Source organism: Neovison vison, chromosome 6 (genome assembly GCF_020171115.1).
Source record: "Neovison vison isolate M4711 chromosome 6, ASM_NN_V1, whole genome shotgun sequence".
NCBI classification, from domain to species: Eukaryota; Metazoa; Chordata; class Mammalia; order Carnivora; family Mustelidae; genus Neogale; species Neogale vison.
In genome coordinates this window covers 118204263-118224979 of record NC_058096.1, presented here as the reverse complement: position 1 = coordinate 118224979, position 20717 = coordinate 118204263, and the positions used below count along the sequence as shown (strand labels likewise).

The following is a 20717-nucleotide window of genomic DNA, read 5'->3' as shown; positions in this document are numbered from 1 at the left end:
ATGGGATTAAAATCCCAGAAAACTGAGAACTATATGTGCATTTTAGGGAGCACTTGCTAGAAACACTACAATAGGGGCACTGTCTCTGTCCATTATCTTCTTGGATTCAATAACAGAATTACACTACAGATTAGATCTCGAGCCTGTCCTGCATTAAAAATGCAAATCTCACTAAGACCACCACTTTGTCCAGAATAAGGATTTCCAGGGAATCTCTAAATACTGTTAGGAACTGCTTGTGAAACACTTTAAAGCAAACACCCCAAGCTGACTTCACTCGAGTCCCCAACCCACCCCCATCCCTATTCCCCAAACAAATTTCATTCCTTGATTAACCTCTCTGAATAAGATGGCAAGTGAGGTTTGGAAAATGACATGAAAAATGTATAAAAAACACAATTCGTGAGGACATGCCAGAATCGGGACATCCCACGTGATTCAAAATGCATTATTCAAACTGAACTCGTACAAAGCATGCACAGAGCCTACAAACACTCCTGAGAGTATCCATGGAACAATCAATACCTACTCGAAAAAGGACTTTTCTTAAAGGGCTAAAAAAAAAAAAAAGACACCAGATGCTTAGAAGTTGTTAACAATCGAAAGGAAAACTGTTCTAGAAAAGAGTTTTTAAAGGAGTGAAAAAATTGTATCTAACAGATTCATGCCAAAGATTGAATGAGAGCCCCTCAAAGTCTAAGTATCACATTAGCATCAGCTGGTACTCACTTCTCTATACCTAAGACTAGAGGATTATATCATAGCTTTACTGTCTGTTTCCCAGCAAGAGTTTTAAATAGCCTTTCCAAAACTGAAGGGACAAACATGAGAAAAGTAACAAGGCCCAAGTCCCAAAATGTGCAAGATAAACAGTCCTCAGTACAAGCTTGCTACACTCATTAACTAGAATGTGGAGGTCACATTCTACTTTCATTCTAATTAGCAGGTAAAAGGGGATTTTCTGGTGACAATGATTAACTTTATGTGAGGTTTAACTTACAGGGCAATAAATCATCAGAAAGTTATTGTTGAGAACATATATGATTAGGGTAAAAAACTAATTTAATATTTTAAATCACACCATTTAATTTATTGATATTTTCCATTATTAAGAACATAGAAATCTGAAAAACATACTATCAATCCACTTTGTTGAAAACATTAAGATATCCAACTGAGCATCAGCATTCCAACGTCACTAATTTGAAACAGACCCTAGTGACCTGTACTCTTCTAAAGCCAGCAAGTTTAACAAAAGGAAAAAAAAAAGCAGATTGGCAGGAAATAGCTCCAGATCAAGAATCTCTCCCTTTTTAGTTAAGATGCTCATACTGAGTCCATGCAAAAAGCAAATAAAAAAGATTTTAAGAAAAGGAAAATAATTCCAGGTCAGAATTATCCAGTGATTTGAAATCCTTCCCATTTTATTTACCACATCTTATAAATGAATGACTCATGGTAGCCCAATTAGACTTGCTTTGATACAGATAAAATTTTAATGTTCAGTCCCATGTAGCCTGACTATTCTTCCTATTTGAAAACTTAAGTGACCCTGTAAGGGATATAAACTCTCAGGGCATTTTGATCTCTATACAGGAAATATCAATAAGCAAACAACAAAAATTTGCTGTTTGTGGCGAGTTAAGTATAACAAGGCAACCTCCCGTATTTAGAGATTAATGTGGGATTGTTCTTGGGCAAAATACAAATACTACTATTTGTATCTCTAATCCAAGTAAATCTGGCCATCTCTTGAAAATACTTTTCAGAAATGTTAAATCATTTTATTGAAGTAGTTCATATTGGATTGGCCAACTCTACTTGGAGACCATATGGCAAAGAAAGGCTTGAACCAAAAATTATGTTTATGAGAATGACTGAGATTCTACATAGTTCAATAGCATTCTGCAGGCCAAAGAAAGGGAAGGGGTATCACGGTGCTAGGAAGTCTATATTCCGAGTAAAAGAATTTTTAGGTAGAGAGAGCAAATGAGCTATAAAAACATTGCTTCAAATTGTTCTTATACTAATGAAAAACGTTTTAAATGTTACATATTCAAACTTAGCAATGGAATTTCTTAAACATAGCTAATTTCATTAAAAATCATGACTAATATTCAGTGAATGAATTCCAAAAGAATCAAGAATAGAGAGTGGCAAAGTAAAAGAGAAAGTAGGATGGAAAGATTTTCTAATTAATGGTCTCATCATCACATCCAATAATTTAATCACAAGTTCATTTTATGGGAAAACTATCAAGGGGTATCGTAATCTCTATAAAAAATATTCTTGATTCTAAGCGGTCTCTTTAGCAGTGTTGGCACACAGTTGAGTCAAAGACCAAAATAACCATCACTTAACTACTAAATTTCAGGAGGTCAAGATAGTGCTGTGGTGTTCTGTTGGTTATTTTCTGTACGGAAGAATATTCTCGCCACTACTCTAAACTGTGTACAATGCAATACCACATTCCAAGTCAAGGCAAGGCAAATCAATGAAGCTGAATATTCATAGGACACAGCTGTCTTTAAGTAGCCTTTTCATCAAGGCTTGTAATATTGGAAAACTGCCATGTTCATCAGAAGGGTTGGTTCTTCCTACCCTCATTTAGTTTTACACAAGGCATCACTTATTCATCAACCAGTATCCTATGATTTACTATTAAGTAGTTAAGTGAAAGAAGGCCAGAGAGAGAGAGAGAGAGAATATGAATGACATAATGGAGATACACTCTGGGAAAGAAGTAGTATTTTTGAAAGTCAGCTTAACTGAATCTTGAAAAAAGTTGTTTCTGCCAAAACCAAGTGTGAATTCTACAACTTCTATAAATCAATTTCCTAACAATTACTCAGCCAATAAAGTGCTTTGTTTAAGCACACAGGTAAAAATAAAATTTAACTCTGGTGTCAATGAAATACTTGGTTCTCATTGATTACATTTTAGTCATACTTAACACCGATTAGAAACACAGCATGTTCAGGGCACCTGGGTGGCTCAGTGGGTTAAGCCGCTGCCTTCGGCTCAGGTCATGATCTCAGGGTCCTGGGATCGAGTCCCGCATCGGGCTCTCTTCTCGGCGGGGAGCCTGCTTCCTCCTCTCTCTCTCTGCCTGCCTCTCTGCCTACTTGTGATCTCTGTCAAATAAATAAATAAAATTAAAAAAAAAAAAAAAAAAAGAAACACAGCATGTTCTATGGCCATATCACCCTTAACGCGCCCAATCTCATCTGATCTTGGAAGCTAAGCAGGGTCAGGCCTGGTTAGTACTTGGATGGGAGAAACACAGCATGAAGTTTTTAAAATTAATGAACTGTATTTAAAAGATCATTACTAGATCTAGAACGATTATACTCTCCTTTTTGGAGATTTTAGTTATCACAGTGAGCTTAGATTAAATTACTGGGCAAATAAAACGTGGACACATTAAAAAGCACAGGAACCGATTAACAAGAAAATTTTTAATTAGCCTAGGGATAATATAAAGAGGAGAAACTAGAAGAATAAAATTTTAGAGTGGAAAGGACTTCAAAGATAATCTAATTTGGTGGTCTACAATCTGTGGGTTCCTAGAGTTTTTGCAAAGGGTCTGCAATTCCATATGCCCATCTACATTTTCTTCATCTATGGACTTCATGTTATTAATACTTAACCTCACAACTCCTTACTCTTGCCAAATTTTAATATTTTAAGCCCTTTTACTTGAAAAGACTGAGAACTATTGATCTAGCCCAATTCTTTATTACTAGCAGAGCTGTTACCCAAGTGCACTTATGCCTACATATAGTGCCCCTTTATACATCTGATTTGTACCTGGGAGAGAAATTAAATCTTTCCTTCACTTTCCACTTGCTAGTAGCTTCCTCTGGTATTTTCCTAAGTGTCCAAGTGAGATCCTTGCTAGCTAAAATCTTAGTCCTAGGATCAATAATCCTTCCCTACTTGGGTGCTGGGTGTAACCTTACTGATAAACATCATGCCCCAAGTCTAGTAGTTACAAAAGGTGGAACTGAAGAATGAATACAGGTGAGTCAAAAACTTTGAGCTACAGTGTTTGCCACTTTTCAGTTATTTATTTATTTATTTATTTATTTATTTTGTGGACTTGCCTAATGAAAGCCTACACAAGTCTTTCCCCTTTCTAAACTTTTATTTTAATTTATAGTTCAGCACCAGAAAGGTAAGCATTTACATGTTCTTCGATTATCTCATGTGTAGTCTATCTTTCCAACTGGACAAAACAGAAGAAATCAGGTATTAGATTTCAAGATATTTCCAACCTTGATTAAGGGACTCAATATATACTCGTCGACTTTCTAGAGTCGAGGAAGTAAAATGTTATAGGAGATCTAAAAACATACACACAGAGAGTTCTATAATCTGGTATGGGTGGGACAAAGAAAAGATAACTATATCTTTTCCCAAAAATGGTTAAAAAAAGATAAAATTATTTTTTATCCTTTTCCATTTATTCTTGGCAAATAATGCCACATATTTCTTTCACATTTTCATCAGTGCATCATTTTTAAAAAAAGCAATAATCAGTCCGTCAAAACAGCGGTGTAAATAAGAATGTATAGGTATAGCGCAAATCCCACAAGCCTTAAGGAAACGAAAACAAATTATAATTTACAGAGCCAAATAACAGGAAGATAACCTTTTGGGTAAACTGATTCTCTTGTAGGAGACAACAGCAAGGGAGTGAAAAAAGCATGGACTCTGGATCCCAATTTTGATTTTGCCAATTACTAGCTGTGACATCCTGAACAGGTTCTCTAAACTTTAATTTTGTCCTACCTACAAAATGGGAAGAATATAGAATTTACATTTTGCAGAGTTCTTTGGAAGATTAAAGGAAAAAATGTACAGGAAATACTTAGCACATGCTAGTTACTCAAAATTAGTTCCCCATTCTTTCACCATTTGGCTGTTCTCTCTCTTCTCTGGTTTTTTTCTAAATCAAATTCAAAACGTGTTTTCTGTCACTTTTTTCCCCTACTAGTTTTCATTCCATCTCCCTGTATTTGTTTCTTGTCACTCTCACAGTCTATCTTGTCCTTTTCCTCCCTACCTTTTCTTTCCAGCTGTTTCCAATAACTACAATGAACGACTATTTTTAACCAGTCTTACTAGCTCATTTAAAATCTCTCCTCCACAGAGCACAGGAATTTGCAGAGAAAATATGACCAACTGGAGGAAGCTTACTTCTTTAGTGAATTACGTTCATGAGTGAGGCAATTCTCCGTATTTACTCTTTCCGTGTACAATCCATAATCCCTCCCCCACAGGCCTCGATAGCAAGCCCAGGATAATTACATTTCTGCCTCAAAATAAAATAAAATCCTCTACATCTTGTACTCTAAACACACCAGCTGTATCTAAGTTGGATCAGTATCTCATGCCCTAAGTCTTTGATATGCTTACTTAAATCATTTTATATATACTTGGTCATCTCACAGTAATCCAAGTTGAAAAAGTCACTTTGGTTTCTCAGAAATGGATATGCCACGGCTGACATCCAAAAGATAGAACTACATCCTATCATCAATGAACATGTCTCAGGTTCTTGAGATATGTTTTATAAAGAGAAGTTAGTAAGTGAAAGAATGAAAGAGTCCCACAGGGAAAATTCTTGACTTCACATTTTTGACAGATTTGGGCTTTAGCTGTGACTCTGCTGAGAGTGGAGATAGGTGCCATCAGAGCACCAAAGCTGGGCATACCCTCAGTTCTTACCCTGTGCCTCCCTGAATTTTTAGATTTCTGACCTTGTCTACTACCAACAGTTTTTTAACCCTCTACTGCACCTTTGCTAGTTTATAAGCTCTATTCCTCAGACAGCAAGTATATTATCCAAGTTCAGAGATACAATTGAGGAATAAACATGAAAACCATGTTTCCTCAATAAATCAGAAGCTGCTAGTTACTCGAGAGCCTATGAAAAAAACACCAAAATGGTATTATTCAGTCACCAATCTAAAGAGAGAACTTTGACTCAAGGTATAAATGAAATTGTAATTATATAAATATATTTATAAATATTTATACAATTATATACTTATACATAAGCACTTACACAGACTTAGAAAAAAATGTAAGAACATTAATTCAAAAGGACTCACTGAAGAATAAACAGAATTTTCCATGATTTCCTTGAGGAGATACATAACTCATTCTTTAGGAAGGGTCCCTCTAAATCCAACCATTAGAACCATATTCTCTAATTGTGTACTAGGAACACATAACCATCTTTTTTTTTTTAATCCCCTAGTTGCCAAGAGAATGACCTTAAAGTAGATGGGAACATAAAGGTCTCTGAGCAATAGCAATTTATGCTCCTCAAGTAGAAGAGTCAACTGATCCAAATCCCCAATTGACAAAATAGGCCCATTCTATATCACAAGGTTTAAGCTCTGATTTTTGCCACCAGGATCATTACTACCCCTTCAGAGGACTCTATTTAAAGCTCGAAACAAGAATTGGGCATACAGTGAAGGTGATAAGTCAAACAGTATTATATAGATTCAGGATGGCTTCTTCTAAATAATACTGAAAAAAGTTTTCACCAACTACATTTTGTTTGTGGCTTTGTTGGCAGAAAAAGCCCATATCATCTGAAGAGTGCTGATAATCTTTTCTACCTCCCTTACTAAATGTTGTTTTATAAACTGAATTTACAGGTCTTCCCCTTACAGAGGCTTTCAGTTTTGATATCTTTTGCAAGAAAACAGTAGAGGAATTAAGTTCATTCACTCACCAGAGCCTTTTAGAAACTATTCCAACCAGGGGTAAAAAAATGAATCATTCTTTCTAACCACAGGAACATGGTTAGCAACTCTCAGCTACATCTTCTTTTTTCCCCCCAGGACATACATAAGTATGCCTTAAAACACATAGGACAATCAGTAACCACAGTGGTTACAACTACAAGCCATTGTACTGCATGATTATTGAACAGCTGCCTTCCCATAGATCCCCCAAACAATGGAAGGGCCAAAGGAACTAATATGCTGTACTGGCAAAAACAGCAAATACCTTCCTATCCCAATCACCACAATAGCCTCACTAAATGTCCATTTCAGGACTAGCAGGATCAATCGAGTTTATAAAGTAATAATGAAGCAAGCTGTTTCAGGCTAGGATACTGAAAGCCACCCCACACTACTCACTCTACACTTAACACTCATTCTGCCAATAACACATACCATGGAAATAATTCTAGCTGGGAACACGAGAATCCATTGAAAAAAAATTTAAGTACGATGAGCAATAATTATAAGGGATGCTTTTTCCATGTAAACAGACCTAAATATTTTTGTCACGTGATATTTCTTACATGAACAACAAAACAAAACATGTGTTATAGAATTTCTTTTCCCTACCAAAAATGGGGCTTACAAAAAAGGGAGGTTGTTCTTATTCTGAATCTAGCCATTCCTTTACCAAAGGAGTCTGAGGAGTAACATCATTTGATCCCAAAAAAGTGCCGTGCAAGAGACCACTTATTGGAACACACATTTCCTGCTGCCAGTACTAGGAGGTCTAATCCTTACACTTCCATTTGGTCACCAGATTAGGTAAGAAAGAAAGAATAGTAGGAAAAAGAAGAAAACAGAAGAGGACTGAAAAGGTGGGAGAAGGAGGGAAAAGAAACTGAACATAGGAGAGAGCAAGAAATAAAAGAGAAGGCAGGTGACTTGTTGCCCAACTTTGGCTCTATGTCCTATGAGCCAAAATGCATACTTAGTGACACGGTATCTCACAGGAAAGGGAAAAAAGGGGTAAGCTGAGAGAGGTCAGGCCATGATGTTAATTTCTTTCCTGTACAAAGACAGTCTCTTGAGGACAAAGGCCTGCCTCCTGTAATGTAATGTCATAGTCCAGATGAGAGAGTTTCCTTCGAGGGAAGTTGGTGAGAAGTTCAAAACGTTCATTTGGGTATCCTTTGGACTGGACATGCTTCACCAAAGCCTATGAAAAATAAGAGAAAGACAAAGCTGTTAGATGGAAATAAAAAGAAAGAATATATTAAAGCAAAAAAAAAAAAAAGAATATTTTAAAGCATTAAGTATTTTATATTCATTTCTATCATATAAGATATGAAGTTTTTTTTTTTTTAAGATTTTATTTATTTATTTGAGAGAGAATGAGCAAGAGAGACAGCACAAGCTAGGGGAGGGGCAGTGGGGGAGGGAGAAGTAACTCCCCACTGAGTAGGGAACCTGATGTGGGGCTCAATCCCAGAACTCTGGGGATCATGACCTGAGCTGAAGGCAGATGCTTAATTGACTGAGCCACCCAGATACCCCAAGTTTAAGTTATGCTTTCACATAACCAAACCTTACTCTGTAGAAGAGACAATATAACTCTGGATGGGTAGATAATAAAACTGTATCTAATAATTTAGGGCCATTAAGTGATACTGAAATATACAGGACTGTGTTTGTCTCCCAAATAAACTCAATTTCTATTTGTAAAATTACTGTCCTCTTTCTAAACATTTTAACAATATTTTTCTTTTTTTTCAAAGATATGTCCTTCAGTCTACCTACAAACATTCATGCCACCTGTATACTAAATCCCTTCTAGCCTTCTCAGAAAATGTGCCACTACGATATCCCCTTTTATAGGTACCTTCAATATCTCACTCAATAGATGCTTCCCATAAGACTTAACTATCATGCTTAGTCTCTCAATTATTTTTTTCCCCTCTGATTATTGTCCATTCTCCCCCTCTAGCTTTACAACCAAACTTCTCAAAGAAGTAATCTAGACTTGTTCTATCCACAATCTCATCTCCCATTCCCACCCAAATACTAGACCAGGAAGACAGTTCTGGGTATCAGCACCAGTGACCAGAACCTTCTACTTTAGTCATACAGTCCTGAATAATCAGATTAATTATCTCCAGCCATAGCAAGTGGCTAGGTATGGACACCTAACCCAAGGGGGATTCACTCACAGGCTTAGGCAAGCTAGTCAGACCCATTCTGTTTTCCAGGAGTCAGAAACAGAGGAAAGCCCATTAGCTGTGGACTTTAGATGAAAAGGCCCTCAGCATCACTATGATGAACCATGTACAAGTCGAGAGTTAAACAAAAACCCCAGTAAAATAACAAAACAAAACAAAACCAAAAACCCCAGTATATAGAGAAAAGAATGGTGTGAAGCAGAATATCACAAAAGGGAAACAAAACAGGCCCCATGAGGGAAACACACAGAAAAACAATTTTGATTCTTAACCACTTTGCAGGTTCAGCTACTAGGACACCCAGGAACCCCACTGTAATCTTCAAGTAACCCAGTTCCCCCTTTCTGGGTATAATTGCGTTGGGTTTCTATCCCATGCAGCCATGAAATAGAAAATTTTGACTGAACAAACCCTATGTGACTTGCCTAAGATAATTTAAGAAAGAAATAAAGTAATCCAAAGATTCACCACAGTTGAAGTTTCCAGTTAGAGGCCAGACTTAATACCATCTATTTCAAAGAATCATAAAGCCAATTATGCCAATTAATTACTTTCTCTACTTCGAGTAAACACCTACAACTGGATATACTTACCAACAGTTTAGCTTGCTCTGGAAGAGTGATCTGTTCCCTTTTTCCATCTGGATACCGCAACATTAGCTGTGCTTTTGGTCCTAAAGGAAGGGTTAAAAAAAAGAAAAAGATAGTAAGAACTTAAGACAGAAGTCTAACTTAAGTAAATAAACCCCTTCAGTAACATCCAAGTTTTAAGTAAAGCAGGTCTAGAATATAACTCACCATTTACATCTATGCCCTCCACTATTCCATCTGGTTTTTCAGGTGACATTTCCAGTATTTCTGAATCCACGGCTGGCAATCCTTGGTGGTTTGTGGCTGCTCCAGGCTCAGTTCTGGCTGGGGGTTCAGTCAGTGGCCTTCTATTCTCCTCTTTTCTATGCCCCAAATCTTTGTGGGGAGATTTTCTGGACTTGGCAAGATTCTCTATCTCCTCTTCTTCATCAGAGCCACAAACGGATATGAACTCCTCACTGCCAGAAAAAAGTTCAGATTCAGATTCTTCATCTGAGCGGCTATCCTGTTTTGTCTGTGTTGAATCAAAGTGTGTTTCTTGCAAGGAGGCTCTGATGGCAGCTTCTAGCTGGCTGTCTTCACTTGCATCTATAAGGCTCTCCTAAGAGATACAGTCATAAAACATGGGTGGAAAGAAAAAGAAAACAGTTAAACCAAAAAAATAGATAAAGTCAAACAGGTCATAAGAAATTTAACAGTTAAGGCGCCTGGGTGGCTCAGTTGGTTAAGCGTCTGCCTTTGGCTCAGGTCATGACCCCCATTTGCTCAGCAGGGAGCCTGCTTCTCCCTCTCTCCACTCCTTCTCTCTCTCTCAAATAAATAAAATCTTAAGAAAAAAAATCTTACCAAAAAAAAGAAATATAAGAGTCAGCTAGACAATATTACTCTCTGCTGAATGTATCTCTTTACTAAATTTTAAGCTATTTGAGTGCAACAACTTTACCTTACACAGCCAAGTTGTATTGTATTATAATGTAATGTATTATAATGTATAATGTAATATAATGTATTATTTTAAAAACAAAAATAAAATCATCCTACCACATGGCATATTGTGTGTTGTAAGCACAGGTTTCCTTTATATCAAAATGAACAGAATCAAGAAAACAGTTTATTCCCGGCCCAGAAAAATATAAGATTCAAGTTTTTAAAGATTTTATTTATTTGACAGAGAGAAAGAGATCACAAGTAGGCAGAGAAGCAGGCAGAGAGAGGGGGAAGCAAGCTCCCTGCTGAGCAGAGAGCCAGATGTGGGACTTGATCCCAGGATCATGATCCCGAGATCATGACCTGAGCCAAAGGCAGAGGCTTTAACCCACTGAGCCACCCAGGCTCCCCTCAATAAGGTTTTAAATATAAAGCCAAAACACTAGTTTTTAAAATGACTCAACATAGAAAAGGATGTCTACTTTTCTCATTACTATTCTTCAACTAGCACTGCTTTGACACAAAGAAAGATACCAATAAGACTCAGTAGTCATCATTTTGCAAAAATCTAACAGATCTCTAACATTCAAACCAAACAAAACAGCATATAATGAATGGGAAAAACCAACAACCATGTTTTCCTAAGCTTAATTACAATGAAGGGTTTCACTGTGATCACAAGAATTGCAAATTTCAACAGTTTTCCACCAGGTAAATTTGTCACAAATATCAGTAAACTGACTGAGTCACAAAATATGGGTTGTCTGAATGGAACTTATTTTGATCCCAACTCAAATTATTTTAAGAAAACTCTGTAAGGTAATCAAAAGTTGAACACTAGACATCTCATGATAGTAAGGAACTGCTGTTAATTTTTTAAGGGTGTGTTACTGGTACTGTGACTGAGCTTTAAAAAAATAGTCTTTTTTTGGTTTTTCTTTTTTTAAGATTTTATTCATTTATTTGATAGAGAGAGGGAAAGAGCACAAGCAGGAGGAGTGGTAGACAGAGGGAAAGGGAGAAAGACTCCCCAGAGAGCAGGAAGCCTGATGCAGGACTCGATCCCAGGATCCCAAGACCATTACCTGAGCTGAAAGAAGACTGACACTTAACTGACTGAGCCACCCAGGTGCCCCAAGAGTCTCTACCTTCTAAAGATTTAATGAATAAAAAAATGAATTCCGAGATTTGTTTCAAAATAACGTGACTAGGATGAGGTATAAATCAAGACTGGCCACATGCAATGATTACTGGAATTAGTTAATGGATACATAGAGGCTCAATAAATTCCTTCTACTTTTGAATATGGTGAAAATTTTCCACAATGAAAAGGTAAAAAAAATGTATGGGTCACTAACAAAAAACTAAAGGAACCTCAATTCGACCTTTACTATCTGCTAATCATAAAGCAAAAAGTTTAAGAAAAAAATGTTAAATAAACTTAAGGCTAGGGATGCCTGAGTGGCTCAGTGGATTAAAGCCTCTGCCTTTGGCTCAGGTCATGATCCCAGGGCCTAATTGTGATCTCTGTTTGTCAATAAATCAATAAAATCTTTGGGGCACATGAGTGGGTTAAACCTCTGCCTTCTGCTCAGGTCATGATCCCAGGGTCCTGGGATCAAACCCCACATCAGGCTCTCTGCTCATCAGGGAGACTGCTTCCCCACCTCTCTCTGTCTACTTGTGATCTCTGTCTGTCAAATAAATAAATAAAATCTTAAAAAAACAAAAACAAAAACAAAAACTTAAGGCTAATCTACCACCAAAATAGGGGCAAGTAAAATGCCCACATGACCTGCTATGGGTTTTAGGTGGATTGTAGGTTTACAATAACGACAATGCACATCATGTAACTTGATTTTAAAGACTATTTTCATGGTAGACACTACTAGCTTCCTAATCAATATTCATTCTCCCCTGATTTCTTACTTAACAGAATCCTAATCGTGTCTATAAAAGAAAACATGTCCAGCCAAAAAACTCCATTTATCAGTTTCCCTTGCAGCTAGGAAAAAAAAAATGTGTTATGGAGCTGAGAAAGCACTTACAGAGAAATTATAAAATTCAACACATGTAATAAAAAAGCCTGAAATTAATGACTAAGTTTTGCATCTTAAGTAAAAAAAGTACTCACACAGAAAAAGAAAATTAAATTAAACCCAAACTACACAGAAGGAAAAAGAGAAAGCAAGAAATCAATGACCTAGAAAACAGAAGAAAAATCATTAAAACCGAAATCTGGTTGTTTAAAATATGTAAACCTGATAAGCCTCTAGCCAAACTGTCAGGAAAAAAAGAAACTACCAATTACCAATAACAGGATTAATAGGATTATTAAGGATTAATAACAATCACTATAAATACTATATTCATTGAAGGAATAACAAGGAAATATAATGAACAACCTTTTATCAATACAGTCAACCTCTACAGTAAAAGGGATAAACCCACAGAAAGACAAAACCTATTAAAGCTCATTAAAGAATAAATGAGATTGCTTGGGTGGTACAGTGGGTTGTGTGCCTGACTCTGACTTGTTTCAACTTGGGTCATGATCCCAGGGTCATGCGATTAAGCCCCTCGTGAGGTTCTGCCCTCAGCGCAGTCTGCTTGAAACTCCCTCGTCCTCTCCCTCGTCACCTCCCATGCCCCCACATTCTCCAGCTCTCTCCCAAATAAATAAATCTTTAAGAAAGAAAGAAAGAAAGAAATTTATAATTTAATCTTAAATGGTTCAGAACTGCTTTGTACCATAATTGCATCCTTCTGTAATTCTGAAACTGTTTTAAAATTTTAAACAATACTTTCATCTGCTAAAGACCTTCAATGTCACAAGAACATCAAAACTAGTGACCATTCTGAAGAAAATGAAATAAGACAATACATATTATCACTGTTATAAAAATTTATTTCCATAAAATAAAGATGTGGTAAATATCTTATAGCAAATTATTGTATCCTACCAACTGTGTGTAGTAATCAAACTTTCTATTATTAAAAAAAGAAAGCGATAACTGAGTAGTTCTTTATCCATTAATTAAATTGAGTCTGTAGGGTGCCTGGGGGGGGTTCAGTGGGTTAAGTCTTCGCCTTCAACTCAGGTCATGATCTCAGGATCCTGGGATCGAGCCCCACATGGGGCTCTCTGCTCAGCAGGGAGCCTGCTTCCCCCCTTCTCTCTAAGCCTGCCTCTCTGCTTACTTGTGATCTGTCAAATAAATAAATAAAATCTTTAAAAAAAAACCTGAATCTGTAGTTTATTTTTTTATTGTTTTTAAAGATTTTATTTATTTATTTGACACAAAGAAAGAGGATACGCAAGGGGAGCAGCAGGCAAAGAAGAGGGAGAAGCGGACTCCCCACTGAGCAGGGAGCCCTATGTGGAACTTGATCCCGGGACTGGACCTAGAGCTTTCTTTTTGGGGAGTTTTCAACTATAGATTCAGGGCGCCTGGGTGGCTCAGTCAGTTAAGCCTCTGCCATTGGCTCAGGTCAAGATCCCGAGGGTCTTGGGCTTCCTGCTCACCAGGGATTCTAGTTCTCCCTCTCCCCTTTCCCCCTGCTTGTGACCTCTCTCTCTCTCAAATAAAATCTTTTTTTTTTTTTAAAGATTTTATTTATTTATTTGACAGAGAGAGATCACAAGCAGGCAGAGAGGCAGGCAGAGAGAGAGGAGGAAGCAGGCTCCCTGCTGAGCAGAGAGCCCGATGCGGGCCTCGATCCCAGGACCCTGAGATCATGACCTGAGCCGAAGGCAGCGGCTTAACCCACTGAGCCACCCAGGCGCCCTCAAATAAAATCTTAAAAAAAAAAAAAAAAAGAAATAATATATCAATATAATATATCAATTTTATACAAACTCTTCCTGAAAACAGAAGTGAAAGAAACACTTCCCAATTCATTGTGAGGCGAGCATTAACCTTATACCAAAACCAGTCAAAGATATTATGAGGAAGACAAAACAAAAGACAAAGAAACTACAAACCAATATCCTCATGAACACAGACCCAAGAATTCTTGACAAAATTTTAGCAAATCAAACCCAACAACACATAAGGAAGTAATGTACTGATAACCAAATGGGTTTTAGCCCAGGAATGCAAGTTTGGTTTAACATTAAAAAGTCAACCAACAGAATTCAATAAAAAAGAAAACCAATGTACATCTTAACAGATATAAAAAAAACTTCTGACAAAATTTCCTCAAGATAGAAACTCAGTAAACTAGAAAGAGAAGGAAACTTCCCTCAACCTGATAAACTATATAAGAAACAGCTAACATCAAAGTTAATGGTGAGAGAGTGAATATTTTCACCCCACTACCAGATGCAAATCAAGGAAGTCTAATCTCACTACCTCTATTTAACTTTGTACTAGAGGTCCTACCTAAGAAAAAGGTATAGAGAATGGAAAGGAAGAAACAGACGACGTCTTCATATGCTGACAACATGACCATCTACACAGAAAATCCTAAGGGATCTACAAAAAAGTTACTAGAGTTACTAGAACTAATAAGTAAATTTAGCAAGGCTGCAGGCTACAACGGCAATATACAAAAACTGTAGAACAGTGCTGAGAGACATTTAAGACAAATACAGAGATCATGGATTTGAATACTCAGTATTGTTATGATGTCAATTTTCTCCAAAATGATCCATAAAGCCAATGTAAATCCAGTCAAAATCCCAGCAGCTTTCCTTGTGGAAAGTGACAAACTTATTCTAAAACTTATGTGGTTCTTGGGGTGCTTTGTCAGAAAAGAATGCCACTCTTGATCTCAGGGCTGTGAGTCTGAGCCCCACAGTGAGTGCAGAGATTACTAAAATAAATAAATCAACTTAAAAACAAGTAAGTAAGTAAATAAAGCTTATAGATCCTTCCCATGTTAAAAATTAAAAACAAAACAAAACAACAGCAACAAAAAAAACTTGTATGGAAACATAAAGGACCTGAAATAAACAACTGTAAAGATTGTAAAGTTGAAAGTTGTAAAGTTAACTGTAAAGTTGAAAAATTTACACCATGCAATTTCAAGACTTATAAAGCTACAGTAATCATTAAGACAGAAAATATTTGTGTAAAGAAAGGTGTATCAATCGAAAAGAGTCCACACAATTATCATATGATCTCTCTGATATGGAGAACTGGAGAGGCAGGGAGGGGGGTCGTGGGGGATGGGGGTGGAAATGAAACAAGGTGGGATCGGGAAGGAGACAAACCATAAGAGACTCTTAATCTCATGAAACAAACTGAGGGTTGCTGGGGGTTGGAGAGGTAGGGAGAGGGTGGCTGGGTTATGGACACTGGGGAGGGTATGTGCTATGGTGAGTGCTTGTGAAATTTATAAGCCTGGTGATTCATAGATCTGTACACCTGAAACAAATAATACATTATATGTTAATAAAAATAATTAATAAAAAAAGATTTCTTAGATAAGAGACAAAAAGCATGAAATATAAAAGTTTATAAACGGGATTTCATGAAAATTTTAAAATTTGCTCTTCAAAAGACTATTATGAAATGAGTAAGTAACAGACTAGGAGAAAATAGATGCAGACCATATACCCAACAAAGGCTTATTACCTAAGGAACTCTTATAACTCAATAAGAGATATACAACTCAATAAAAAAATAAGCCAGAGATCTGAGTAAACACTTTACCAAAAGAGAGATAGCTGTAACTTTTTTTTTTTAAGATATTATTTTATTTTAGAGAAAGAGAGAGCACATGAGCAAAAGCACAGGAGGAGCAGAGGGGGAGGGAGAAAAGGAGGGAGAAAGAATCCTAGGCAGACTGTGCTGAACACAAAGCCAGATGTGGGGCTTGATCTCATGATCCCAAGATCATGACCTGAGCTGAAATCAAGAGTCAATGCTTAACCAACTGAGCCACCCAGGTGCCCCTATAACTTTTTTTAAAATAAAATAAACTTAAGGGGCGCCTGGGCAGCTCAGTCATTAAGCATCTGCCTTCAGCTTAGGTCATGATCCCGGGGTCCTGGTATTGAGCCCTGTGTCGGGCTCCCTGCTCAGTGGGAAGCCTGCTTCTCCCTCTCTCATTCCCCCTGTTAGTGTTCCTGCTCTTGCTGTCTCTCTGTCAAATAAATAAATAAAATCTTAAAAATAAATAAAAATAAAAATAAACTTAAGGCTAACATCACACCCACAAAAGCAAACAGCGTGCCCATATGACACGCAATGGCTTAGATGGACTACAGATAATAACACTGTGTACCACTGTAGGTTGATTTTAAAGAATGACACTATGATGGACAGTACTAGTTTCCTATCTCACATTCAGTCTTCTTTGCCTCCTTAACAGAACCTCAATTGTGTTTGTGCAAGGACATGTGTCCAGCTAAAGTAAGCAGAATTCTTATCTGTAGCTGTTTACTTTATATAGAGGCACTATCCCCCTTCTTCCTTGTCCATGCTTGGATATAATGCCTGGGAGCACAGCATTTATACTGTGAACATAAAAACAAAAAGCCATTACTAAGAATAAAGGAGGGGATGGGGGCAGGAGGAGGAACCCAGTTCCCTGATGACATCCATAGGAGTCATGTCCTAGACTGCCTATGTGAACTTCGTGTTAAGAAAACAAATGTCTTCCTTGTTTAAGACATTATTTGCTGGTGTTTCTCTTGCACACAGTTGATCATTCAATTTAGTTTCAGATGTGGGGACTGAGGTACTAGTTACCTGATTCACCCCTATGTATTTGTCCAATGTTATGGTTCCACTCTCCCACTAAAAGGCTTACTTTTTTAAGAGATTTGGTGAAGTAAACTCAATTTACGTTGTTGTAATTCAGCAATTCACAAGCCCAGGGTTTAGTTTTTCAAAGTGTCAGCCTTACGACTACAAAGGATAAGAAACTCTCTTAAGGCAATTATAAAAACTCTCTGGAGTTTTTTATGCTTTAAAAAAGAATTTTACTTAAGGGGTGCGTGGGTGGCTCAATTGTTAAGTCTACCTTCGACTCAGGTCATGATCCCAGGGTCATAGGATCGAACCCTGCATCGTGCTCCCTGCTCTGTGGGGAGTCTGCTTCTCCCCCTCCCACTCCCTCTGCTTGTGATTCCCCTCTGGCTGTCTCTCTCTCTCTCTCTCTCTCTCAAATAAATAAATAAAATATATATTAAAAAAAGAATTTTTTTTAAAAGATTTTATTTTATTTATTTGAGAGAGAGAGACAGTGAGAGAGAGCACGAGCGAGGAGAAGGTCAGAGAGCGAAGCAGACTCCCCATGGAGCTGGGAGCCTGATGTGGGACTCGATCCCGGGACTCCAGGATCACGCCCTGAGCTGAAGGCAGTCGTCCAACCAACTGCGCCACCCAGGCGTCCCAAAAAAGAATTTTACTTAAGTAAAACTTCTCTGAGTAATGAGAAAAAGCAACCCCCCCAAAACCAAAACACAAAACAAAAACCCCCCCAAATACTGCATCTATAGATAAAGATGAAACCAGGTTTTAGTTCCGCAATACTATGTCTACCCAAATAAAACTTCTGTTAAGGGGGAAAAAAGAACCCTACACCACTCCGTGGCAAGCACCCATAGCATTCATAGCACTTTGTGCCTGTGGGTACTTTACTCTAGGTGATAACTTAAGGAACAGTACAACTGCATGATATGGACGGCTAAAGTGATATCCTCTGAAACTAATTTTATTCTCACTGCCATCAAACCCAAATAGCTCCTATAACCAATATGAGAGTCCCATATCTCTGAAGCTCTTTTACATTCCAGTAATCCTGATTCCAATTATCAAACAGGTCTGCCTCATAATAGCATATTATAGAAATTAAATATAGAAATAATCCCTGGATGGGCTGGAGAGCCAGGTCCCAAAGCTATATAATCAATAATAATGCCCAGCTACTTCACCATGAGTGCAGTCTAGGAAAAATACCATTTCCACTGCTGCTGAGTCTTGGATACCAAAAGTCCTGGCAGTGCTGCCCCTGAAGAACTGGACTCCTCTGTCACTGGGCTTGCCACAGGAGTTGTCCTGTCTGCTGCTACACACATTGTTTACTTCTATATCCGGGTCTCAGGTCACATGCCCGTACCCTAACTGCAAGGGAGACTGGGAATATGACTCTTATAATTTCACTTTAAAGACTGAACTCTTATGTGGGAAATTATCCAAATATAAGAAGGGTGTCTAAGATGCCGTACAGCTACAAACTAACTGTCCAAAACTTATATTACATTTACTCAAAACATTTTACACAACACATTTATATATAATTATACTTAACTGCCCATCACCACTTCTCAGTCATACTTACTGAACGGGCACATTTTTTGGGGGGACTGCTAGAAAGTCCATCCAGTTGCCCATGTTCACCCAGAAATCCTGTCACTTGATCCAAGAAAGAAGACACATCTAACTGGTGCCACTCTACTAGCTTCTGACCTAAAAATTGAAAACCAGGATATATAATAAAATCAACACTCTTTCTGAACATTCTCATTAAATATTTCTTTGGCACATGTATAATTAAAATCTGTATGGGAACATACACTCTACCCTTCACCAGCATAAGTTACATTGTGTCTTCATAAACTACAGGATACATTAATTATAACCAACCTAAGAGATTCCCAACCATCATGGCAGGGGAGCTATCTTATCTGCTAATATCACAAACTGACACTTAAGAAGAGATTCAGACAAAGCACTATCTATATGAAATTCACTTAAAATAATAAAACTAGCTCTACCCTCTGCTTCTCTGGTGGGATTATACCCAGTAATTGAACAATCTTAATATTTTAAAGATAGAAAACCTAAGGAGATCCCTTATAAAAGGACAAGAAAGATAAAAAGCTATTCTTTGAAAGGACAGAACTGTACAAAAAAATACTACCATTTCCCAAAGTTAACAGAAACAGACTCTTAAACACATACTTCACAGATATTTAAACATTTCTCAAGGGCATGAATAAAACCCCTTTATCTAAATTGTTACAAATAACTGAAACTGGATCCAAGTCAAATATTAAAGATCAGTTACTGAGAAAAAGAAAGATAAATGAGAGGCTAAAGACTATAAGCAGACATAAATCTTACCTGTCCGTGGATCCAGGATGGAAACATAGGGGAAATCCCCCAGCTTATAAAACTGTATGTATCTCTGACCTTCCTCACTGTCATGATAAACCTGTTAAATCATTGGTATTAAAAAAAGGTCAGTTTCTAAAAATTAAGTGTCAACTATATCCTTGTTATATACCAACAGCAATTAATTATCCAAATACACCTTTGGTATGTGTTAGAATCTTATTACATTAAATAGAAAATGAAAGTGATCTGGTGTGAATCCCTCAACTTCCTGCCCTCAATCCCTCTGGAAACTTACAGAAACATTAATCTGTTCTTCCTCCCTTCCCGGTTTATTGCTCTTCTTGTTTATCTGTCTACCTATGTCATTCCTCTCAACTGTATGCACCTTAATAAATCACAATATATTGGGGCGCCTGGGTGGCTCAGTGGGTTAAAGCCTCTGCCTTCAGCTCAGGTCATGATCTCAGGGTCCTGGGATTGAGCCCCACATTGGGCTCTCTGCTCAGCAGGGAGCCTGCTTCCCCTCCACTCCTCCACCTGTCTCTCTGCATACTTGTGATCTCTGTCTGTCAAATAAATAAATTAAATTAAATCTTTAAAAAAGAAATCATAATATATTAAGATTATATGCTTGAGTTCCTAGCATAACGCTAGACAAAGAGATAACCAATCAACAAATGCTGAATAAAAGGTTACCATTCAGAAAAATCATACTGAATTTAGGGGCCTGCAACACATGAAAAGGCAAATTAACAACAATAGCATAACTTGCATTGGTTAAAGAATTATGTTCATTCAGAAGTCTTTTATTTTCAGTTAACTTTTCATAAAATAAAAAATCAGGGGCAAGGTCATCTAACTTTAGCCTGATAATTCATATAAAAAGCAAATATAACCAGGAAGACCCTAAGTGACAAGTCTAAGGACATTCAGATGGGAGTATTAAACTCAAGCTAAAATCCAGACCTTAGTCAATGTTTTTCCATTACTCCAAGAACTTCTCCATCTGCACTGTCAATTACAGTAGCCCCTAGAACATGCGGTACTGAAGTACCTGAAATGTGGCTAGTTTGATACTGCTAAGTTTAAAAATACACAACAAATCTTAAAGACTTAAATATCAACAAACAAAAACCCTCAATATTTTAATATTAATTT

At 37.3% G+C, this 20717-nt stretch overlaps 1 protein-coding gene across 1 annotated transcript in view; it reads right to left on the bottom strand.

The window, feature by feature from the left end:
- Positions 1-4050: 4050 nt before the first annotated feature.
- Positions 4051-20717, bottom strand: part of UBXN7 (UBX domain protein 7) — a 56327-nt gene continuing 39660 nt past the window's right edge. The window contains exons 7-11 of the mRNA XM_044252098.1: positions 19566-19656; positions 18781-18908; positions 9766-10159; positions 9562-9641; positions 4051-7968 (exon numbers count right to left, since the gene is read on the bottom strand). Coding sequence (XP_044108033.1) covers positions 7807-7968; positions 9562-9641; positions 9766-10159; positions 18781-18908; positions 19566-19656 — 855 coding nt within the window. The 3' untranslated portion in view covers positions 4051-7806. The remainder of the gene's footprint in view (positions 7969-9561; positions 9642-9765; positions 10160-18780; positions 18909-19565; positions 19657-20717) is intronic.